The following is a 26,509-nucleotide window of genomic DNA, read 5'->3' on the forward strand; positions in this document are numbered from 1 at the left end:
AAACAAGCCATACTGACATATTTTTAGTTGCAAACATTATAGATCACATATAATTTATCCAGTCACTGCTAGTCAAACATTAGATAGCTCATTCACATCCTGTCTTCTTTTAAACCTCATTCCTCCTCCAAAACATTATTCTGCATGCACTGTTCCCATAATTTCCATTTTTTTCTAAGTAATTTGCTCCTACCCTTTTCTAAATATTCCATTTACAGTTATTTTATCACTTGTTACTATATTCACTACTCCCATTCCATCTCAGAACATCAGAGGAATCCTCACCTGACAGACTGCAGGCTGTAGCCTAGGCTGACAAACATCCAATGCCATACCCAAGTCCAGACCCAAGGCAAAACAAAATAAGGCCGTTTCAAGCTTGCCTCAGCCCAGGATTTCTGGGTCCCAGTTATACCAGGTTTACCCACAGGATCTTGTCAGGCTGGCTGAGGATGACATGAGATCCAGGCAGCTCAACCCTAGTAGGACCCTTGCTACAGGATCTTCTGTTACAGGATTTATCGCTACACAAACTTTGTTGCATGCTGAAATAGTGGTGACATTCATCGGTGGTATAGTTGATCAAATTATGTAACAGCCAAACTTCAGCAGACTGACTGTTACATAATTCAGGGGGGGTTTCTGTTTCTAGGAGCTTGTATGATCCTGAAGTTAGAACGTTTAATTCCCAGGGGTGTGGAGGGTAAGCCCCACCACAAATGTGGCTTTTCAGTTTATTTTTATTATTTTTATTTATTTTACATTTATTTACTGGGAAAGTCCAACTGGACACAGGTCCATTTTCAATGGAGGCCCGGGGAGAAAAGCTCCAAATACCAATACAGTTCAAAAGAGACAATATAGTAATATATAAGAAAACAATGTCATATATACTAAAAATACATATAGCAGAGATTAACAATATCTAAATATTTGATAATAAGCCATATCCATATATATATATATATATATATATATATATATATATATATATATATATGTATATGAATAGGTGAGAGTTAAGTTACTTTTTTTATCTTTAACTAATGGGATGTGGGGTGCAACCATTTGATCCTTAGCAGAATCCTACTAACAGTGCAGTGGGATGGCTTAACCTGGGGAGTGACATGAACAATGGCAGTTATTTAAGTAGTGGGTTTTGAGAAGGTTTTTAAATTGGGAGGTGGCAGTCAAGTGTCCTGGTAGTGAATTCCAGGTTCTGGCAATGGAGCAGGCATAGAGGGATTTACCAGCATCATTTTTGTTTGATGACATTTATGTGGTTCTGATAAGTAGATCTTAAGGTTCCAGTGGTGGTATGGGGTGAATTAGATTATGAAATGCTGGGGTTTTGTCAGGAAGGTAGTAGAGCTTGTGAGCTATTGAGAGTTGGTTGAGTAGGAGTAGTTGAGGTAACTCAAGCCAATTAGGTTGCTTGAGGGCTAGACAGTGATGGGATCTATGAGATGCATCAGTAGCAAACTTGGCAATCTTGTTGTAGCAGGATTCCATTTTGCTTAGTTCGGTGTGGCGAAGGATAGTTAAGATGGGGGAGGCATAAAGGAGAATGGATAAGAGATGAGTCCTTGCTAAGATGGCTTTGGTAGTTTTAGTGATACTGTTCCTGTAAAGGAGACCGAGCTTTTTGTTAACTTTCTTAATTGTTTGGGCTATGTGTATGTTAAATTTTAGATTATTGTCAATTTCAACACCTAATAGTTTTGTGTGTGTTGTTGGGGTGATTTGTATATTATCCTTAGATCTTATGGTGAAATCATTATTTAGTGGAGGAGATCTACCAGGGCTAAAGAGAATGAGTTTTTTTTTTTTGGGGATTAAGAATATGTTTTATGTTAGTGAACCATGCTTCTAACTAAGGAAAAGTTGTTTTGGGTCATGGTTTTTAGCTCATGTAGGGTGGAGGAGGCACATATAATAGTGGTATCATCTGCGTATTGCACTACGTTGGCAGAGAGTGAGGATGAAGCTATCTGGTTAGTGAATAATGAGAATAGCAAGGCCCTGGGATGGACCCTTGAGGGACACCTATAGCTACTGGTAAATAGGGGGGACAATTGGTCTTGCCATAGAACAGCCTGCTGACGGTCTGATAAGTAGTTATTGAACCATGTTATGGTGGAGGAGCTTATGTTACGGGAAGAGAGTTTCTAGAAGCATATTATGGTTGACCATGTCAAAGACTTTTGATAAGTCTAAGAATATATTGTTTCTATGGTGATTGACAATGTTGGTAAATGAGAGTAGTGCTATGGTAGTACTATGGGAGGGTCTGAAGCCATGCTGGGATTTGGATAGCAGGTCATTCTGTAGGAGGTACTACATTAGCTGGGAATGAACAACTCTCTAATATTTTTGATAAAGGTGATAGAACTGCAATAGGGTGATAGTTGCTAAGCTCAAGGGACTTGTCCCCTTTGTGCAGTGGTATAATATGTGATATTTTCCAGGAGTGAGGTACTTTGCATTCTGATATTAACCTATTTAAGAGAATGGACACTTGATAGGCTATAGTTTCAGCTGTTACTTGAAGGAAGTCTGCCAGTAGATTGTCAGCTGCCAGAGTGGTTGGTTTCAGTTTTTTTGAGGAGTATAGCAATTGTATTAGTGGGGACTGGGTACAGGGAAAAACTGGGAGTTGTTTGTTGTACTGAAATGGGTAGGGGGGTCTCTGTAGGTAAGGGGCTGCTAGAAGTGTTGTGGGTGTTGGCTAGGGCTTGGACTGTTTCGGTAAAGTATTTGTTAACTTGGGTGGAAATGTTGTCATGGTTGTATGGTAATACAGGGGTAGGAATGATGGATTTTCCTGGATGCAGTAAATTATTTATTGCGGCTCAGAATTTTTGAGGGTTCTGAGCATATTTTTCTTGCACGGTTTTGTGATAATTAGTTTTGTCAAATTTTATCAGTTTTTTAACTTTGTTGCGGAGTTCAAGATAATTCTGTCTCAAGGTAGTGGGGTTTTTTTGTGAAATTGAAACCAGGCTTTCTCCCTTTCTTTCATTATGGTTTTAGTATCTTTTGTTAGCCATGGGGCATAGTTAGTTTTAATTCTAATGGTTCTGGGGGGGTGCATGACACTTCAAGAGATTAGGAAGGTTGAGTTAAAGTACTTCACGGCTTCATCTAGAGGTAGTTGTTTTAAGGGAGTCCAGTTGCAGCATTTTAGTGAATTGATTAGGTAATTAGCTCTGAAGGTCTTTCTGTTACGTACTACTCTGAGGATGGGTTGTTTATTGTGGTGGGATCGGTTCCTAATTAGGTGAGTTGCTCGATGTTCGCTCAGACTGTCAGGAAGACAACCTGATTGTTGAGCCAGCGTGGGGTCTGATAGCAGAATTCTGTCTAAGATGGACAGGCGTTTGGAGGATTTGTCAATTCTTGTGGGGGCAGTTATAATTTGGTTAAAACCATGGAGGTTAACATAGGTGGTGGGACTTTGGCTGGAACAGTCAGTCCAGTCAATGTTAAAGTCACCTAATAGCATGGTTTCTTGTGGAAGGGAGGATGACATCCAGTTTAGTAGGCTTTCTAGTATGGCAGTATTCTTACCTGGTGGGATATATTCACCTGCAATAATTATTTTACATTTGTGATAACTTTTTTAGATGAATTTAGTTGAAGATAATGGTAACTACCAATGAGTTTGTTTGATGTACTGTGTTTTGAAAAAAATGCATTTTATATACTTGTGCGTGTGTGTGTGTGTGTGTGTGTGTGTGTGTGTGTGTGTGTAGATACACACACACACACACACACACACACACACACACACAGTGGATATAAAACGTTTACACACCCCTGTTAAAATGCCAGGTTTTTGTGATATAAAAAAATGAGACCACAATAAATCATTTCAAAACTTTTCCCACCTTTAATGTGACCTATAACCTGTACAATTCAACTGAAAAACAGACAAATCTGTTAGGGGAAAAATATAAAAAATAAAAAACATACAATACGCTGGTTGCATAAGTGTGCACACCCTTAAACTAATACTTTGTTGAAGCATCTTTTGATTTAATTGCAGCATTCAGTCTTCTTGAGTAAGAGCCTATCAGCATGGCACATCTTGACTTGGCAATATTTGCTCACTCTTCCTTGCAACAGCGCTCCAAATCTGTCAGATTGCGAGGGCTTCTCTTGTACACTGCCCTCTTCAGGTTACCCCACAGATTTTCTATTGGATTTAGGTCTGGGATCTGGTTGGGCCATTCCAAAACTTTAATTTTCTTCTAGTGAAATAATTCTTTTGTTGATCTGGATGTATGCTTGTGGTCATTGTCGTGCTGAAAGGTGAAATTCCTGTTCATCTTAAGTTTTCTAGCAAACACCTGAGAGTTTTCGGCCAAAAGTGACTGGTATTTGGAACTGTTCAGTATTCCCTCCACCTTGACTAAAGCCCCAGTTCCAGCTGAAGAAAAGCAACCCCAAAGCATGCTTCACTGTGGGGATTCTGTTCTTCTGGTGATGTGAAGTGTTGTTTTTGCGCCAAACATACCTTTTGGAATTGTGGCCAAACAGTCCAACTTTAGTCTCATCAGACCATAACATATTTTCCCACATGTGTTTGGGAAACTTGATTTACTGTTTTGCAAATTTTAGCCAGATCTGGATGTTTTTCTGTGTAAGAAAAGGCTTTTGTCTTGTAACCCTACCCCATAGTTCAGACATATGGAGAATACAAGAGATTGTTGTCACATGAAGTACACAACCAGTACTTGTCAGAAATTCCTGCAGCTCCTTCAGTGTTGCTGTAGGTCTCTTGGCAGCCTCCCTGACCAGTTTTCATCTTGTCTTTTCATCAATTTTGGAGTGATGTCCAGTTCTTTGCAACGTCACTGTTTGCCCATATTTTCTCCACTTATTAATGACTGTCTTCACTGTGCTCCATGGTATATCCAATGCTGTGGAAATTTTTTGTACCCTTCTCCTACCTTTCAACAATGAGATCCCTTTGATGCTTTTTAAGCTGTCTGCGAACCATGGCTTTTGCTGAAACAGGTAACTGAGAAAATGTCAGGAAAATCATACTAGGACAGCTGAACTTTATCTGCGGTTAATCAGAGCCCCTTTAATTGATGACAAGTGTGTACCCAAGAAGACTGAATGTTGTAATTAAATCAAAAGGTGTTTCAACAAAGTATTAGTTTAAGGGTGCGCACACACAACAAAGCATTAGTTTAAAGGTGGGCACACTTATGCAACCAGTGTATTGTACGTTTTTTTTTTTTTTTTTTTAATATATTTTTTAAACTAACAGATGTGCTTGTTTTTCAATTAAATAGTACAGGTTATAGGTCACATTAAAGGTGGGAAAAGTTTTAAAATGATTTATTGTGGTCTCATTTTTTTATATCACAAAAACCTGGCATTTTAACAGGAGTGTGCAAACTTTTTATATCCACTATTAGATATATATATACATACATACATACAGAGCAAGAGAGATTCATAGGTGTGTACTAGGGTAATGGCACTGGGGCCTTTACAAGCCTAGCCCACAGAAATGCCCTGGTATTGTGCCGCCCATAGTTCCCAGTGCCTCTATCAAGTAGAGCCACTGGAGTGATCTTCTGGGTGAACTTTTTATTTCCCATCCACTCATCAAGATTTCTCTTGAGGAGGGCTAGTCAGGTCCTCTGTTTGACATGTATGGAAAGTCTATTCCAGAGCATGGCCACTCTCTGGGTTATGAACCTGTCCCTCCAGCATGTTCTGTTGACTGTGGTAATGAGGTTGAGGTCTCTGGAGCATGTGGTGCGGAGGGACAGGGATTTCTTTAAATGTAACATTTGTAACAGAGCTGGGTCAGACATGGATTTGTAAGTTAAGCAGAGATCGCCTCTTAGTTGACGATATGAAACGGAGAATAGCTGGAGTTTTTTTGAGTCTGTCTGTGTAGGACATGTGTTTAAGGCCTAGGATCCTCTTCGTGATGTACTTTTGTGGCCTCTCCAGCTGTTGCAGGTGTCTAGTGAGGTACATGCCAAATGGGGCATTATACTCTATGATTGGTCTAATGAGGGAAGAGTAGAGAGAAATGATGACCTCTTTTTTCCTGGATGCAAAACCCTTGGTAATGAGATGTGCCATACAGGACTTTCTGACCACAATGGCAATGTGGTAGTTGAAGGAGAGAATGCCGTCAACCTGTGTCTCCAGATCTCTTATAATGCTTTCAGTGTTCAGTGGGCTTCCACCGATGTGGTAATTAGTGGGAACTGAGTTTTTTCCAAAGGGGATGACGATGCATTTTTGGCATTAAGCTTAAGGCCATGGTTTCGACACCAGTCATTGATCTCAGTGAGGTCTTTCTGTAGGATGTCTGCATTACCTGGGAGGTAATAATGGCTCCCAGCTTGCAGTCGTCTGCAAATTTGGCCAGCCAGAGTCCCTCTGTGTTGGCCTGGACTTCTGAGAAGTAGATGCCAAACAGGAGAGAACCCAGGACCGATCCCTGTGTGACTCCACTCACGACTGGTTGGCACTCTGACTTGGAGTCCACTACTTTCACACTGTGTGTTCTATCTGTGAGCCAATTTGCAACCCACCTACCGATATAGGGGTTGCTGCCTAGTTTGGTGAGTTTATCAATAATTCCCGAGTGAGGAATGGTATCAAAGGCCTTGGCCTGATTGAGGTAAGCTGTATGAACTGCCTTACCTTCATCCACCCCTCTGGTGACTGACTCAAAGAAGTCAACCAGGTTGAGCAGGCATGATCTACCTTTCACAAAACCAAATTGCATGGGATCTAGAGTCTGGAGATTCCCTATATCCTTGTTAATTAGGTCTATGATGGGCCTTACATATCAGACTCGTCAGGCTAATGGGGCAATAATTTCCAGGGTCTGTAGTCGCTCCTCCTTTATGGAGAGGGATGACTGTAGCAGTGCGCCATTAGGTAGGGGACAAAGCCTGAGGAGAGGCTGTGAGTGAACAGAGCACACACATGTGGTGCCAGTTCATTTTGTAAGTGATGTAGAACACAGCCTGGAATACTGTTGGGTCCCATGGAAGCTGTGTTCTTGGCCTCAGACAATGCAGCTTTAACCTGTGTTGCAGTAATGCAGGGTGCCTGGCATTCTTCCAGTACTGAGATTGGTCCTTTAGGGGGGATAGAGGGGTAAAGATGGCACTGAATTTGTCGGCCAGTATATTGGCAATATCTGTTGGCTCAGTATAGGAGGTACCATTGTGCAGTAATGCAGAGAAAATCTGGGTATTGCCATGGAGATTCTTGATATAGCTACAGAAGGCTTTGTGATTGTTTTTAGTGTCTGCTGCAATTCTGCCTTCATAGCTGGCTTTGGAGGTTTTGATGAGGGATCTCAACTTTTTGTTGAGGCTAATAAGGGAATTTTTCCAGTCTTGAGGCTTCACCTTTTTCTACAACAGTTTCTTCCTTCTGTTGTAGAGTTTATTAAGGGCAGGGGACCACCAGACTGGCTTCCTTTTTTTTGGAGGAGAGTGACTTGGTTCTGTTGGGTATGGCTAGTTCCATGCATTTATGTACAAGTTCGTACAATGCATTGTTGTATGATTTGGCAGTCATGTATCTATTTTCCATTGGCAAGGGTGCTGTGAAGTTAGCCACCTCTGTTTCTAGGAGTCCAAAGTCAGCTTTGGAGAAGCTTTCCATGGTGGATACTTTTGCGAGGGGTGCGGATGAGATGTGGACTTCCATGGTGATTAGTTTGTGGTCGGATCTAACCAGGGAGGAAATGACTATTGGTGTAGAGCAACGGTTGCCCATGTTGGTAATAACCAGGTCAAGGATGTTGCTTCCTCAAGTGGGGGTAAGAATGAGCTGGTCCAGGGCATTGGAACTGATGAATTCCAGGAAGCGATGGGCCAGTGCATTGGTGCTCGAGTAGTTGTCCCAGTTGATGGAGGGATAGCTGAAGTCTCCTAGTATGAGAGTGTTGGGTTGGATGATGATAAATTCCAGGGTGCTTAGAAACATGGAGTGAGAGTCTAGGGACATGGTTGGGGACCTTATAGCAAGCTATGACCTAGATTGCAGTCTTACCCAATGTTAGATGTACCGGAAGAATCTCAGATGCATTATGCTGGGCTACAGGTCTAGAGGTGTGCATATCCTTTATGAATACGGAGACACCACCACCTTTGGAGCTTCGGTCCATGTTTCGCGGCCGAAAGGTGTGGAATGAGTTATAGCCTGGTAGCGGTGCAGGGGTGCTTTCTGATGCTTTAAGTCAGGTCTCCGTTACACAAATGTCGATGTCCTCCATTTTGGGGAGTGCTTCGAGCGACTGCATCTTGAGATTTAGACTTCTAGCGTTGAGCAGCATGACCGTCAGATTGCATTTATTTATAGCGGTTACGGTGGTAATTTGGTCTTTGGAATACTGCATAAAAAAGGCACTATATGGGTGACAAGAGCCTTAGCCAGTACCTGGAAACCCAGGGGTGACAGATGCAGGCCATCTCTGGCAAAGCATCGAGGTCTGTCAATCAAGTCATCCCAAGTAGACAGATACTGGATCCCCTTAGAATGACACCAAAAACTTGGCCAAATGTTGAAGTCAATATTTTTTTGTTTGTACTGCTCAGGGCTAGTGTCAGACCAGCCTGGGCCACATAATCCGAGAGCTCCACCATGTCTCTTTTCATGTAGTCCAGGGAGGTGCATCTCAGGTCATTCACACCCACATGGACAATGACAAAGTCATACTCGTACTTTTTGTGGAGTGACCTGAGTGCGTGTGTTATGTATCAGTTTCTGGCACCTGACAAGACAGCTGACTGGGCATTATTCCCTAAGTCACTTGATGGGTTGCCAACTGGCTTACTGACAGAACCCACACTGTAAAAGTAGCCAACTTAAAATCCAGCTCCAGACAAGTGGAGTACGTCAGGGTTCAGTCCTGGGACCACTCTTGTTTGGCATCTAATTCTCTGAAGTACAGGCCAGCACTTAGGGACTCTTGGCTAACAAAGTTCACAGATGACTGCTAACTGGGAGCCATTACTGAATCTCCAAATGATGTGGATATTCTACAAAAGGGCCTTACAGAAGCAGATGTTTGGTGCCAGAGCCATGGGCTCAAGCTCAATGCCAAGAAATATATAGTTATCTCCTTTGCGAAAAACATATACCCATGAATTACCACATAAGTGGCAGTACACTAAACACCAAAAGTGTGATACGGGACTGACACAGGTGGGCAGTGGTGTCACCTTCGATAACCACATTGCCACAACAGTCAGGAAATTCTTCTATGTGGCAAACCTCATCACTACGGGCTTTTCATCCAGAAAAAAGGAGGTCATTGTCCCACTGTACTCATCCCTCATTAGACCCATTATAGAGTACAACGCCACGCTTGGTGTGTACCTCACAAGACATCTGCAACAACTGGAAATGCCAAAGAAATACCTCACTAAAAGAATCACAATCCTAAAGCAGATGCCCTATGCTGACTGTCTAAAAAACTCCAGCTATACTCTGTCGTATATCGCCTACTCAGAGGTGAGCTCATCTTAACATACAAGGCCATGTCAAACCCAGAGCTGTTGGACATGCTACACTTAAAGAAATCCCAATCCCTCAGAGCCACATGCTCCAGGGATCTAAACCTGGTCATCACAATGAATAAAACATGCTGGAGTGATAGATTCCTGACCCAGAGACTCCCCATACTCTGGAATAGACTGCCCATACATGTCAAGCTGAGTGCCTCTTTGGCCCTCTTCAAAAGGAACCTTGACGATTGGATGGGAGATAGGAAATTCATCCCAGAGATCACATCAGTCAGCCTGCTAGACAGGGGACCAGGGAAGTAAATATTCTGGGAAGAAATAGCCAAGGAATTGTTATGGCTAGGCTTGTATAGGCCCTAGGGCCAATAGCCTAGTACCAACCTATGACTGTTACCTTCTCCTTAGTCAACCTAGTGAGTGGAACATCTGTGTGCCTCACTATTGAGTCATCTATGATTAGTGTAGTGTGCAAGGTGTTTAGCCTTAGGGGCTTAGGTTGAGGGGGCACACTGTGGAGGTGAGCTATGTGTCCTGTGGTTTGTGCTGTGTTGTGGTGGTTGAGTGCGTTTTTGTCTTGGAGGTCTCTGCTGTTTGGGTAAATTTCTACTGAGTGCCTCCGCAAAGGTGGGTGTGTGGTTTGTGTTTTTATGCGAGAGCTTTGATAGTGAGTGTTCTGGAGGGCTGTGTGTTCCATGTCGTGTGGTGAAAGTGTTGCCTTCTCCTTTTGACCAGCTAGACCGGTCTTGGCGGGAGAGTGCATAGCTTCCAATTTGGTGATATAAGTGCATCTCTTACAAGTCCGAGTGTTGGGAGGTAAGAGGAGAGGGTTGTCTGTGTACATCAGGCAGTTGCTGCACTGCCTCAGAATGTCAAAGTGCACCAGGTTAATAGGAGAAAGTACAGGGAAATGCCCTTTAATCATGCCAGGAGGGGTGGTCATAACTACTAAGTACTGGAGCTATTTCCATGAAGAACAACTAGTGCTGATGTCTCTTAGGTGTGCTACAATAACTGCTACAAAAACCTGTTGAAGTGCAAAGCAATTAGTCTATTTGAAGTGCAAGAGAGAAAAAAACAAGCAAGATCTAAGGGAAAAACTAAAGAGCAGACTTTCTGACACCCGTAATAGTTTACCTCAGCTCGGCACCACTGAGCGGAGCTTAAACAAGAGCAAACCTGTGTAAACATGGGCTTTTAAACCATAAAGTTGAAAGGGATGGAAAAACTGCCCAAACATTCAATAAACTACAATTTCTGGGCCAGAAACCACTCCTCTTGTGGTAGATAGGTTACCTAGTGCTTACTACTCCCACTGATAAAGTAGAAGGCTTCCCTCCAACACAGAAAGGCTTGGGGGGCTCAGAAGCTTACAAACAGTCCTAGATACAGCAAATCAGTATCAGGATCAGCACTAGACTAGATACAGGAAAGGCAGGAAACAAGTGCAAACACAAGCTTTTAAACCTGAAAGTTGAAGGGGATGGAAAAACTGCCCAAATGGCCACTAAACTACAATTTCTGGGCTAGAAACCACTCCTCTTGTGGTAGAAAGGCTACCTAGTACTTACCACTCCCACCGATAAGCTAGAAGGCTTCCCTCCAACACAGAATGGCTTGGAGGCTCAGAAGCCTACAAACAGTCCTGGATACAGCAAATCTGTATCTGGACTAGACTGGTTACAGGAAAGGTAGGAAACAAGCTTAAAACAAAAAAGCAGCTAAAACAGCAGTAAAACACTTCAAATGCAGTGCAATTTAGCACACTTGATTGTGTAGCAATATTAAAGAAAATACAGTTTAAATAAATACAATTAAATTAAAAATTACTAAAAACGTGCAGAAAGCTGTAAATTAGGAAAAAATCAAAATGGAGGCACTTAGAGTATCAGAAAGCAATGCCAGTAAATATATAAATAATCCAGTCAAGCAAAAATTAAGACAGTGCAGAATTCTGAACAGTTAAAAAGTACCAAAAAATATTCTTATCAGCTCTATATTTCCAGATTGTTTGAGAAGCACGCTCAGTCAGAACACATGGAGATTTTCTAGCAAAGTATTTTTTATATAAAGTGGAAAGGGAGAAAGGAGGAACAGAATATAATTCAAGGTTAAGAAACTTAAGTGGGGTTGGCCTTCTGAGATGTTCTCTCTATTAGGTAGAATGAACTAATTACACTAGACTGGGAGGAGTGTCCCAGATCAAATTTACATTAGGGGCGGGCAACTGCAAAGCCACCAAGTATAACAACAAGACACCAACAAGGACGGAGGGCGGGAAACTATACTACAGCTACTAGCTACTCAAACATAAAATACAACTCTCAGTAGGAAAAAGCAGTTTACAGTTAAGTAATTCAGTAAAAATGCAATTACAGTAATGAAACATTATCTAGCGATGAAAAATACTGTTAAAACAGTATAAAACAGTACAAAAATGCAGTGAAACAGTAAACGGTAAAAAAAAGCTTAATAACAGTGCAAAATGTAGTTGATTAGCTGTATAGCATAATTAAAAGTGTTAAGAAGTGCAATTCAATTAAATAAATAGAAATAACGTATTCTGCTCTTGGAGTCTTAGGGAATTTCTGCTTTGTCCCAGTGATGAATCACCACTCCACAGCGTGGTAAAAACAAGCACAACCCCATGCAGACACAGGGTTTAAATACCAGAAAAGATGGAAGAATCTAGAATCTCGAATTATTACCCAGTCCTGCTAGCCCCTGCTCTTTCAACCAATCACTCGTGCTAGAGAAAGTCAGGCAACCGTGCTATTCTCAGTGATAGAGAAGACAGGACACTGTCAGCATAAGATGGCTGCCAGAAACGCAGGAAACTCAACAAACAAAACAACCAGGCCTGGATAACAGCAGGCCTCTATCCAGCCTATGCTACCCGACTAGAACACAGAAACCTCACAAAAATGCACAGAAAAGCACAGATGGAACACTAGAGCATTCAAAACAGAAAATGCAACTCTCAGTATGAAAAAGCAGTTTACAGTTAAGTAATTCAGTAAAAATGCAATTACAGTACTGAAACACCATCAAGCAATGAATATTTATCTATGGATCTACTTCACTTCAACAAAATCCCATTTCAATGACATTCATTTCACAGAGACCAAATCACCTAAAGTTCACAATACTGACAACTCATTTCACTGAATCTCACTTCACTGAATTGTAAGACATAGACTTGATATGGCAGACTGTAGAGAACCGTGAGGCAAGTAAAAGGTATATGCCCTTTTCCCCACACTAGTGCAACTTGGACTTAGTACCACATTGGGCGGTATTGGGGCTGTAGCCCCCAACTTAATTTGGTTTTATATTGTCTGTTTTTTGTTAACAAGATATATAAGTAGTTTTTAAGTTGTGGAAAGAGGTAGCCATTAGTTTTGAGAGTTTGTGTATGGTTTCCCATTTAGTCTTGTGAAATTTAGCATTTTAAGCTGTCAGTGAAATGAGATACAGTTTAATAAGTTGTCAGTGTTTTGAAGTTTTGGTGATTTGGTCTCAGTGAAATGAATGTCAGTGAAATGGGATTTCAGTGAAGTGAAGTAGACACACACACACATATTATATATATATATATATATATATATATATATATATATATATATATATATTTATATATATATATATGTATATACACACACACACACACACACACATACATGTATACATATTAATAAACACACACACATATATATATATATATATATGTATGCACACATACACACACATATATGCACACATAAGTATATGTGTGTGTACATATATATCCACACACACTCCAATATATGTTATATATATACATTTATATATATATATATATATATATATATATATATACACACACACACACACACACACACACACACACACACACACACACACACACACACAGTGTGTGAACATTGGATGGGGAAATGGTAAGGGGTCATTAGTTTCAATGTGGTTGCTGTTTCCTTTGTTAAAGTTATACTAGAAACAGGGGAAAGGGCAAACAATGTACACTTGATATCGGCTTTGTATTTGATTTCGGTCTGCTGTTGCCACTACATGTGATTTGACAGACATGTTTTTTGGCCAGTGTACTAGTTGATTGTGGCATTTTCAGTATTACACCGTCAGCTGGTTGTGATGTTTGCTACTGCTGAAAAACTACAAAAATAGACAAATATATACACAAAATATATACATATTATTACCATCTACCAAACTCTTCCCTATCTCTCTATTTCCAATACGGAAAAACAAATTTCTTCTGTCTGGTCACTGGTGTACATGGTAGCTGAAAATCCACAACAGAAAGTGGTGTTTTATACAGTATGTAGATGACAGCATCCTTTATATATTAAACCATTCACACACAAAAAAAAAAAATGTAAACAAAAATATAATGCGACTTACCAGCACTGGGTAAATGATTAACTCTGTTTGGCTTTAACAGTTCCACTGGCTGATCTGGACAAGAAAGTCCATCTAAAGAAGAAGAAAATAATTTAGTTGCAGCATCAAACAACAGCCTGTTCTGCAAACAAGAAACATTACAAATTAAAAGTTGAGTGTTTGGATGAACATTTTTAAATAAAAGAATTAAATAAGGTTATATCTAAAGTGATAGGTATGCAATAAAATCCCTGATCTATCATGACTTTCTGGTAGTATGCATCTTTGAAGTACAGAAATATTGTTAAGCACAGGAAAATGCACCACAGACCAGTGATGTACTCCATGTCTGCTTAATTGTAAGGTGGCCCTCTGTAGTGGATCAGCTGTTAGAATTTACTCTTCATCCAGCCCCAGATGCTCCATATTCTTGGCATTTCTAGTTTCGATGCTTGACATACAGCAATCTCTTTTAACAGCAACTCATCATCATGGAATGGTCAAGTACATGTACACTGCACCTTGCTCTCCAACATTTGACACTGACTGAGCACATAATAAAGAATAAATAAACAAGAATATACAATGGCAGTGATACACTTGTCTGAAGTAAGAAGGGAATCCACATGCTGATGCAAGATGGAGAATCTCTCTACACCTTGGGTACATCAGGAGATTAATAAGTCCCAACCAGTAGAGGGCAACATTGTAAATCTGAATCAAGGTTGCGTTCCAGAGAAAGTGTAAATTAAACTTACCCACAACAGATGATGTTTGAATTCCTCACTGCAGTAGCCTTTAGGCTATATCGGTTACAATCGGCCAGCTTAAAAAAGCTCTGGCTACCCCCTCACCAACACATACACTTTTACTCTAACTGATGATTGACTAATCCCAAAGAGGGGAATCAGCAGTGAGAGTGAAGATTTCTTCAGGCCTTTATTTCCATACAAGGAGATAACAGCATAACAATCATGAATCAGACGTCAAATAGCAGAAGGAAACATATAACGTAGATACATACAAAGCAGTACTTCATACCCAAACTGCAACTATATACAAGAGCAGGGGAGCAAAAGGTGTGCATGGCTAATGCAGCAATGAGGAATTCAAATATCTACTGTTAGGGATAAAGTGCAGTGAAACCGAAGGGCAGTACTCTGAATTTAGAATGACTGGCTCACAGTCAGAAACGGAGAAATCTCCTGGATCAGTTCTCTATCTTTATGTGGTAAGTAGGCATCCTAGAGCTCCATACAGCACATCCAATCATCCCTCCTCAGAAGAGGCAGTATGGACTGGTGTGTGATCATCCTGATTTTGTCTGTGTTACAAATTGATTTAGATGTCTCGATCCAAAATTGGTCTGAGGACCCCTGTCTTCTTGTGCACTAAAAAGTACCTGGAGTAGACCCTGGACTCTAGCTGGTCTTGGTGGACCTGTTGGATGACAATTTTTTCTAGCATCTTGGAGACTTCTGCAGACTCCCATTGACTGTGTGAAACATCATGAATCTTTCTCTGTTTCACTGGTGGGTAAGAAAAGGTAATTGAATAGTCTCTGGTTATTATCCTTAGCACCCATGAATCTCTTGTGATGTTTTGCCAGGCTTGTGGATGAAAGGATAAGTGCCCCCTGACTGCCTCCACTGTATGACAGTCTGGTAACCCTTCAGGATCACTGGTAGGGCTTTTCAGTAAAGTAACCACAAAAAAACTGAAAATGCCATCTGCTCTGCATCTGGGATGATGTCCATTTGAGTTACCTCCTCCTCTGCCTTATGAGGTCTGTCAGTTGGAATTTTGTGGTAATAACCCTATGATTTCCTGAACTAAATTTTCATGCCACCCCTCTGATTCCTGGAAATCGAGACGTGGAAAAGTGGATTTCCACCGCAAACAAGTTTTTACCATCCTACTGGCTACTGGTCAGTGTATCTTTTACCTTTGGTCCAAAATCTGAAACCACCAAATGAGGCATAAACAAAGGACATCTTGAAGCCTTCTGCGAAATGGCAAAGATGCATCCAGGCATGCTGATGCATCGTGATGCTGGTGCCCGCTGTTCTAGCTGTGCCATCAGCTGCACTGGATAGCAGGCACATGAACAAATTCAATGCAGATTGCAGGGTAGATAGCTGGGAGTCCACAGTCTTTTGAACATCTGCTGGCAGGTTACCAAAGAGTGAATTCATAAGTTATTTTGTAAAGTATCTTTGGAAATGTGTAATGTTGGACTAAATAGTTCAGTGATCTGAAGGCAAATGTCACTGAAGTGTATATCCACTTCCCAAATCTGTCCAATAATCTACATTCTCTATTAGGGGGATGGACAGAGGAACTTTCTTCAGTCTGTTCCTTCTTAGTGGCCACCACTACGACAATGGCATCTAGTGGTGGACCTTTCCTCTAATGTTTTTTGTCCTTGAGGGCTACCAATATCCGATCCAACTTTTTCTGTACAGGTTCAACCACATCAGGGTCCTTCCATGCCCGATGAGCCATAAGGTCTATAAGAGGGTCTATGGGCGGTACCACTCAGGAGGCAGACGAGTCAGTACCAAAGGCTTTGAAGGAATGCAGACTTGTCTGATGAAGGCTCATCTGTGGACCAGCACCTTCACTGTTTCATCAATTCAAAGATCTTGTCAAAGGTGACATCTTTCAAGGGGGATCTAGGAGAGCCCTCACCTTCTTCCTAATCTGAATATTTGGTGACAGACTCTGTGGATGAGTCCAGGTGCTTCAGTTTACACATCTGTTTTCTATGGCCTTTTGCTGGGGGAATCATCAGAAGGATCCGAATCAGACTGGGAACTCCATTATTAAGTGGCCTCTGAATTTACTAGTACAGACTGTCCCAGTTTACAAGAGTGAGTATAAGGAGAAGCAGTACATACCTGGGGTTGGGATGAAGCCAAGCTGGAGGATAACGACTTTTCTTCTGGACCAACCAAAACCCTTTCAAAGGCCTTGAAGGCTGAGGCCACCAGCTATGCTGAAGGAAGTCTTCCACCAAAGGAAGGTGAAGAAAACTTTTCTGTCTGGACAGGCCTCAACTCTTGAGACTTCAGGCCCAAACTGTTTACAGCCAAGGCTCATAGGGGTAGAGATGGCTCTGAGAGTTTCAAAGTCGGCCCATGTCCCTGAGCCCTGGTGTCAACGCTTCGGCTCTCTGACTCATCTCGAGATATAGCCTTAAGGTTGATAATGTGTGCTTCCAAGCTCTGACTATTAAATGTGTACTTAATGCCTGGCTCTGTGGAACAAGCTGAAAAGGCATCACCAAATTCATCATGACCTCGGATGCCCACCAGGTAAACCTTGGAATATATGAAATTACCAATAGTTCTTTCTCCAGGGGATGACTACCATGTTCTAACACATTTCTTAAACACCAAAAGATTTTCAGAATGTAGATCCTCGCTATGGAGGCTATCAATATGGTGGAAGCCATGGATCTAGGGCCAAAAGAATGGTTTTTTACCATCATCCTTTCATCTGGGACTCCAGAAAATTCTCCTTGCCGAGTGGCATGGAGGTCTTGGAGTAGGTGACTAGGGTTGCCCCCACCACAACCTTTCTTGTTCTTGGTATTGATCCAAACTTGGAAAACCTCAGTCAAAGACAAACTTCTTTTACAGATTCCACCAGAAGTTTTAAGAAAATGTCCTGGCAGTTTCAAAATTAAAGTCAGAATCCTACTTAAATAAGGGGTGAGGAGGTGGCAGGGCTAATTATACATTTAAATCATTCCTACAGTGGAGCTTTCTCCCCACCTCCACATACATGCCTGCTATTTGTACTACAAAGTCAGAGACTGCTGTCTGACATACTGCAGCTTCAGAGTAAGTATATATATGCCTTGTGGCTAAGGACTGCACTTAAAATTAATGAATTTTCAATAAGCATACATCCCCCTTCTGAAGTCAGTTGAGGCTGACTTGCTGGTCACGTTGAAGTCTCTCTTCTGACTGAGCCTGAAGTTGGCAATCATGCTGTTAAGGCCAGTTGTGGTTCCCCTTTGTCCTCAGAAATGCCATTATCAGGGCAAGGTATTTTACAAAGAACCCAGGAGGTAGGAAATCCACTAAACTGGGAATGAAATCAGAGGTACTGTCTGTGCTCCTTGAGAATTGCAATATGGAAGGATGATATCCTTCAGAACTAGGTAGCCTTAAACATTAGCAAAGGCAGGCAGGGACTTTCAGCATTGGTTATTTTGATACATACAATATAGGACTCCTTTGATGATCCTTTTTTTTGCAATTAGCAAGAGTCTGGAATAGAACCTCTTCTCATTCTTTTTGGGGAAACATACCAATGGCTTTTTAAGAAGCTGTCTGAGGAGGCTTAAAAACAATTCTCACTCTATCTCACCTTTTTTGGCAACATGAGTTCACATACACTGACAGAAAAACAGACCTTAATAACAGACTACAGTATTATTACTGTTTTGCCGTAAGGAAGTTTTTTTCACAATTTTCATTCAGTCCAATAATACATAAATTGCTCAATTCCTACTGTCCCTTAAACCTCACTCATCTTGAAAATTATTCTGCATGTATTATTCCCAAAGATTCTATTTATTTATATGACATCTGCTCTTTCCCATTTCTACTGATTCTACTTCCACTTCTTTTAGCCGTTTTACAATCACCAATATTTCCATTACAGCTGGTTTAATCTCAGATTTCCAATTTCTAGTAATTGCTTCATCAATTGCTACATCAGTGGCATTAAACTTAGCACTGTCTTGCTATGCCAATGCAATTCAGATCCTACATCCCACCTTCAACAAATCACTTCCTCTAATATTTCTGTCAAAGTACTCTGTTGGGAATTGTTAAAATCTGCAAACTCATTACATTCCCCAACATGCTCCCAATTCCATTTTCTTCTCCCTACATCTCCTATATTTCCTTCTACCTAAGGAAAAGTCCTGTGAAGTTTGCATGGGTACTTTTTTTTACCCCCAAGTAAACACTTCCAAACAAAAAATCCTAAACCTTAAGGACTTTCTTACATACAAGTCATCTCTAAAGATTTCTTCCCATTCTTCCTTTGTAATGCGTCTTTCTATTGTTTTTTTCCAATTTTTCCAACCTCATTTGATAACAGATTCGTAGCTAAAATGCAATTATTTCTTCCATTATTACTTGAAGGCATCCCTATCTGTGAAATCCACTTTGTATTCTCAGAACTAAGCCAGTGTGAGCATACATTCTGCTACTTTGGCAAAATCAATGTGCCCACAAATTACCACATAGGTGGTAACCCATTAAGTACAGAGAACGTAATTAGGGATCTGGGGACCCAAGTTGATAGCAATCTCTCCTTTGACAACCACATTGCCAAAGTGGTTAGAAAGACCTTCTACATAGCCCACCTCATCATGAAAGGATTCACATCTAGATCAAGAGAGGTAATCATGCCCCTTTATTCATCCCTCATCAGGCCCATCATAGAATACAATGCCCCCTTTGGGATGTACCTTACCCGACACCTGCAGCATTTAGAAAGACCCCAAAAGTACCTCACCAGGAGGATCAAGGGACTCAAACAGATGCCATATGCTGCTCGGTTAAAAAAACTCCAGCTCTACTTAGTTGCATACCGCCTACTTCGAGGCGATCTATGCCTGACATATAAAGCTATGTCCAATCCAGAATTAATGGACATGTTCCACCTCAGTAAATCTAAATCCCTTAGAGCCACGCACTCAAGGGACTTGAACCTCAACACAGAAATAAATAGAACATGCTGGAGGGACAGATTCATAACCCAGAGGCTCCCTTCGCTCTGGAACAGAATTCCAATTCATGTAAGGCAGAGCACCTCACTGACTCTCTTCAAGAAGAATCTTGATGAGTGGATGGGGGACCGTAGGTTTGTCCCGGGGATTACTTCCGTGTCACTATTAGACAGAGGCACAGTAAACTAAACTTTAAAAAGGGCACAGTATACTCAAATCAAGGGGTGGCGTAAGCCAAACACAATCAGGCTAGGCTTATAAATGCCCCAGGGCATATAGCCTAGTATGAACCTATGAACCTATGAATGTCTGACGAGCCTGATCTGCAAGGCCATGGAACGTACTATCATGGAACTTATAAACAAAGACATTGGCAACCTTAAAACACTGGACCCCACCCAGTTTGGGTTTGTGAAGGGCCGATTTTGTCTACTGAACCTGACTTGACTTCTTCGAATTAGTCTCCAGAGCCGTGGACGAGGGTAAGGCAGTCCACACAGCCTATCTGGACCTCGCCAAGGCCTTTGACACCATCCCCCACTCTGGAATCATAGATAAACTTACTAAGCTGGGCATTAATCCCTATGTCACTCAATGGGTTGCCAACTGGCTTACTGACAGAACCCACACTGTAAAAGTAGCGGACTCCAAATCCAGCTCCAGACAAGTGGAGTACCTCAGGGTCAGTCCTGGGACCTCTCTTGTTTGGCATCTACTTCTCTGAAGTACAGGCCAACACTAAGGAGTTTGCAGATGACTGCTAACTGGGAGACATTATTGAATCCCCAAATGATGTGGATACTCTACCAAAGGGCCTTACAGAAACAGATGCTTGGTGCCAGAGCCATGGGCTCAAGTTCAATGCCAAGAAATGTATAGTTATCCCCTTTGGGAAAAAAACATGCACCCTTGAATTACCACATAGGTGGCAGTACACTAAACACCGAAAGTGTGATAAGAGACTTAGGGACACAGGTGGACAGTGGTCTCACCTTCAATAACCACATTGCCATAACAGTCAGGAAATCCTTCTATGTGGCACATCTCATCACTAAGGGCTTTTCATCCAGAAAAAAGGAGGTCATTCTCCCACTGTACTCGTCCCTCATTAGACCCATTATAGAATACAACGCCCCATTTGGTATGTACATCTCAAGACATCTGCAACAACTGGAAAGGCCGCAGAAATACCTCGCTAAAAGAATCACAGGCCTAAAGCAGATGCCCTATGCCGACCGCCTTAAAAATTCCAGCTATACTCTGTCGCATATCGTCTACTCCGAGGCGATCTGTGCTCAACATACAAGGCCATGTCAAACCCAGAGCTGTTGGACATGTTACACTTAAAGAAATCCCAATCCCCTCAGAGCCACACACTCCAGGGATCTAAACCTTGTCATCACAATGAACAAAACATGCTGGAGGGATAGGTTCCTGACCCAGAGACTCCCCAGACTCTGGAATAGACTGCCCATACATGTCAAGCAAAGTGCCTCTTTGGCTCTCTTCAAAAGGAACCTTGATGACTGGATGGGAGAAAGGAAATTCACCCCAGGGAATCACGTCAGTCACCCTGCTAGACAGGGTTCCAGGGAAGTAAATAGTGTGGGAAGAAATAGCCTGGGAATTGTTATGGCTAGGCTTGTATAGGCCCTAGGGCCGATAGCCTAGTACCAACCTATGAACCTACAATACTTTGTATAATTTTCACCATTCTTCTTAAGGACTTGCATCCAAAATCCTTATCACTGTTTATCTCTTGAACAACATCTGTTTCATCACCATCCTTTTCCACTTTGATTTACAACATTCTGAGTCAGTTATGTATTTGAGCCTTACCTGCAGCTTTAAAGAACCCCTTCAGATCAGATTATGTTTAACCACATGATTCGCTGGAGAGAATCAACTTAACTCATTTCTTATCAGGCACATCTTCTCCTCCAGTTGATGAAAATATACAGCAAACTCTCAGTTATCCGGAACTCAAGCAACCAGCAAAAAAAAATATTGAAGAAATACAGTACAATTTTCATGTGTTGCACTTTCTGCTTTCCCCCCGCAGAAACATACCTTAAGTTTTTAGAGTTTTAGAGTTTTCAAAAGGAAGATAGGAATAAATTCCCTCTCTCCCCAACCTGAGAACAAGTCAAACCAAACAAATACTACAAAGTACAGTATTAGTCAGGCATATTTTTAATAATAACTCTCAAGCAACCAGAAACTACACTTATCAGGCATCTACCAATCCCCATAGGTGCCAGTTAACTGAGAGTTTACAGTATCTGACTTGCGTATAAGACTACAGACTAGAGAGACTGCCATAGGCAGACATGCTCCTTAAGTATAGGTACACCTCTTTCTACTCTGCTGCCTAAGTCACTTGCTAAAAGTTTTTGCACCTATGAGTTAATAAAAATTTCCAAAACTGATACATGTGGTTCAATATGGCTTTATGGAGGGAAGGCAAACAATTAACAACATTAGCAGAATGTAAGAATATGTCATAATTGGAAGATCTTGACACAGGGAAAGCTTTTGATAGAGTTAGCCAAGATTTTATAAGTAGGGCAAAGGAAGCATTTGCATTCCCTGATAATTAATTAATTAATTAATTAATTAATTAATTAATTAATTAATTAATTAATTAATTAATTAATTAAGCATTTGTTTGCCAGGAAAGTCCGACTTGGAACAAAGCCAATTTTCAGCAGAGGCCCGGGGAGAAATGCTCCAGATGCATGTCTTTATAGCATGGGAGGAAACCAGAGCACCAGGAGGAAACCCACATAAATGCAGGGGAGATATGCAGACTCCACACAGAAGGCACCCCAGCCGAGAATCAAACTGGAGAACCTCTTGCTGTGAGGCGACAATGCAATCACTGTGCCATCTAATTAGGAGAATATATTAAGGGTCAAAGGCAAGAATTAATAATTAATGTGGGAGGGTTCCTCTCAGACAAGCAGTGTTTGAAGAGAAGAATCAGGCACTGGTGCCTTCTTTCTAGTTTGTTTTACATTTACAGCCCCTGGAAAAGAAAATTAGGGACTCATACATTCAAGGAAATAACTGGTATCGTATCCAAGGAAAACGTTTAATCTACAGATGATATTATTTTGTATTTGAAAAATCCAGAAAAGGACATTCCTGTATGATATATTTTGATGCAGTTTCAGGTCTTTTCTGGATGTAAAATTAGTGAAGATAATACAAAGTGTACAACAGTAAACAAAGTACCCACTCATAAACTGGTTCAGAAATATCCATATTTATGGGGACATAAGTAGAAGTATTTATGAGTACAGATTAAATACATTTTGTTGTGACAGCAAAGGATATGTTGGACTAAAGAAAGATAATACAAAATCCAAGAAACTAGAAGTTCTTCTTTATGGATATAGTCAGTAAGATACAAGCAGAGAGAACGTATTTAGTCCCTTTAACATTTTATATGCAGGTCAGACATATTTTTTAATCAACCAGAAGAGAAGTTGTGGAAGTTAATTAACAAAGAATGGAAGGAATTTGGGAAAGGAAGACAGAAAGAGTTAAGAGGGACAACATGATCCTTCCCATAAAAAAAGGTGGTTTAGGAGTACTGGATTTAAAGGGATATTTTAGAGTCACGCAGTTAAGGCTCATCTACATAACACAAGCAGAAGGTTATAAATTAAAGTGGAAGGGAGTGATGATGATGAAACGGGGTGGGGGTCAAGAGAGTAGTATTTTGGATGCAGGTCCTTAAGGAGAGTAATAACAAGCACAGACAACAATACATTCATAAAATAGCAGAAATTACTCTATGAACTAAGCCACCACAGAAATAAAGGCAGATTTTACCAATAGGGATGAGTGCAAGTAAAGATACAGAAAATAGGGAAGAGGGAGCAGGAATTTACTGGAGTACATTAAACAAGGAACCAAGGTATTGGCGCAAATAACTCTACATGGTAAGTTAATACAGTAGGATGAGGCCAAGCAGAAGTTTGGCCTGCAGGTTAGAGACCGACTTTCACACCAGGGACTGATAACAGAATATAGGCAAAGTATGAGGGATAGGGGAGTGCTAAGTGAAAGACCAACTATGGCAGAGATTTAGCTGAGGTAAGAATAGAAGCAGCTATTAAAAAGTGATAATTAACAGGACATATAACATATGGTATAATACATATAAGAATCAATTAGAGGAGGTTAAAACAGATTGGGAAGACAGACTAGAAAAGCAATTTACGAGGAACAATGGAACTGCATCTGTATTGCTCTAACATGTTCAACAAAGTCCAAAAGCTTTATGAGCTTTGTTTGAAAGAGTTTGCATACATATTTCTATACCCCAAGCAAACTTCAGATAATTTTTCCTAAGGAAGACAGCAAACATTGAAAGTGTGATAGGAAACAGAGGTTACTGGAAATGTGTTCTAGGAAGGAAACAAGTTAGCAGATAAAATTACCTACACACTGTTTTGTCAGACATTTTGGGGGAGTAAATTGTAACAAAATAAATTAATCGTTTGAGCTGGGAATTAGGCTCTGAATTGACTAGACATTGCAAAGTTTGTTCTAAGTTTAATCCTATTGCTTGCCAAAAAAAAACAATTACTAGAAAAAGAAAACCAAAACATAAAACCAACTGTAACTGAAGTACTGAATACAGTAAGGAGGGTAAAAGAAGTGGATCTAGGATCCGTAAAAATAACACAGCAAATTACATGGAAATGGACTGAATCTGTGGGAATAATGTTCAGGAGGAGAAGTGAGGTATACAGGAAGAAGAAATTGAACAATTATGTAATGTGGAAGTGAATGATAATTGTTAAAAAGGAAACATATACTGCATAAAAATGTCACTATGGTTTGTTTTTGTTTATATTAATGTATGTGTGCGTATGCAAATGTTTCATTAGTGATTTAATAAAGAAATTTATAAAAAAGTCATTATCAAAAAATTGCTTAACAGCAAACTTTCAAATGCTGTTCAAATATTCCCTTAATTTTCCCTTCTTATAGTTATCATGCAATAATTTCCTCCAGTAAGTTCCAGCACAGTCTTACCTATTTTCTAATCACTTAGGTCCAAATAAGAACTCTTTGTCCAGAGGTACATTTAGAGTCTCAGACTTCAAACGCTCTGGAAGGGGTTGTTTCCTTAACCAAGCATGTCTGTGGATAACAGAACCTAAGGCGGCTGCCCTGTTTGATGCTTCCCATGCCGCTGACAAATAATGGGATTAGTGTTTGATCTAACTGCTCTGTTTGTACATATGTATGAAGGCACAGTCTTCGAGTTGAGTAAAACCAGGCTGTATTTAGGTGCCAATATAAGACCTCGAGTTAATAAGGTCTTAGGTCCCCAGATTCAAGGCATCTTCTTTTGGCTTTCTCTACTGGCGGGCATATTTACTTAATACTGTAGACAGAATATTATATTCTGCATCCTATTCTATTACTGAGCTATCAGGGGAACCTACATATATGTTAGGATAGTCTTAGTCTTCTTCTTCTTCCGGCTGCTCCCGTTAGGAGTTGCCACAGCGGATCATCTGTTTCCATTTCTTCCTGTCCTCTGCATCTTGCTCTGTCACACCAACCACCTGCATGTCCTCTCTCACCACATCCATAAACCTTATCTTGGGCCTTCCTCTTTTCCTGTTACCTGGCAGCTTCATCCTTAGCATCTTTTTCCCAATATACTCTGCTCCCCTTCTCAGCACATGTCCAAACCAACGTAATCTTGCCTCTCTGGCTTTGTCTCCGAACCTTCCAACCTGGGCTTAGACTCTTAGTCTCTAGTATCGGAATTCTTACAGACAGGATTAATAGATATAGTTATGTCCAGGATAACTATACCACAAAACATTCATACAACTACGACTGTGTGATCTATGGATAAACTACTGCTAACTAAATAATGACTGGCTATAAAAATGTCTGCTCAACACATCTGAATGCCAGTGACTCTACCTTCTATTTAGAAATATAAAAGCAAAGCAGGTTCGACAGTCATCCTCACTCCATGACGAGACAAGAGACTGAGATGCTCAATGCATCAAATGATGCAGGTTAATTTCTAAATAAAGAAAGCTACTTTTCCAGGTGAAAGCCTAGCATATTGTCACAAACAGCTGGCTGTCAAGGTTCAGATTTTAATGGAAAAAATAGAACCCCTAATTACAATTAATGCTTATGCTTATTAAAACAAACTGCTTGCAGTGACAGCTGAGATATTCTCAATTTGCTATGCAAATAGTACTCAATAATGAAAACAAGCTTATGAAAATTGACACATCGTGTATTACAGAAAACAATATATAGGTTGCTTTGCATCCTCTGCCCAATAACAACCTTGTAATCAAAGCTTTTGTTTTGTTTTTTCAAACATTGTTTTTAGAGAGTTAAAAGTCATCGAAAGTATTCAACTTTGTTTTCTTACCACAAGAAAGTTTAACTTACGCAGTGTGTTCGACCTCAGAGGCATGGTTTCAGTCTGACAAAAAAAAAAAAAGGAATCCAAAGCTATAGTGAAGCATTTAAAATAACACAGTGTCACCACCAAAAATCTGTTGAAGAACACCAGAACTATCCACTACAGACTTTGGCTTACTGTACATACTGCAGAGCTAACAGCACTAAAGGTATACTATAAAGCATTTAAATTAGTGACTGATGAGCAAGGCTGCTTCCAGAAACAATCTTGATAAATATCAAATACAGACTAAAAGTGATTTAAAGCATGACAATGGGTGAAGTTCTCAGCTTTAAAAAAGTTTCAAGCAAGCTTTGATTTTTAAAGGCATTCATAATAAGAGAGGATGAAGCAGGGATGGAAAAACTC

The 26,509-nt window shown here is 40.6% G+C and overlaps 1 protein-coding gene across 6 annotated transcripts in view; it reads right to left on the reverse strand.

Moving 5' to 3' along the window:
* Positions 1-26,509, reverse strand: part of HDAC4 (histone deacetylase 4) — a 3,124,471-nt gene that overhangs the window by 2,388,713 nt on the left and 709,249 nt on the right. For all 6 annotated transcript variants that reach the window (XM_044075061.1, XM_044075057.1, XM_044075060.1 and 3 more), the window contains one exon: positions 13,944-14,015. In XM_044075061.1, coding sequence (XP_043930996.1) covers positions 13,944-14,015 — 72 coding nt within the window. The remainder of the gene's footprint in view (positions 1-13,943; positions 14,016-26,509) is intronic.

The sequence above is a fragment of the Protopterus annectens genome, chromosome 6.part0 (genome assembly GCF_019279795.1).
Source record: "Protopterus annectens isolate FY-2018-M chromosome 6.part0, PAN1.0, whole genome shotgun sequence".
Lineage (NCBI taxonomy): Eukaryota > Metazoa > Chordata > Ceratodontiformes > Protopteridae > Protopterus > Protopterus annectens.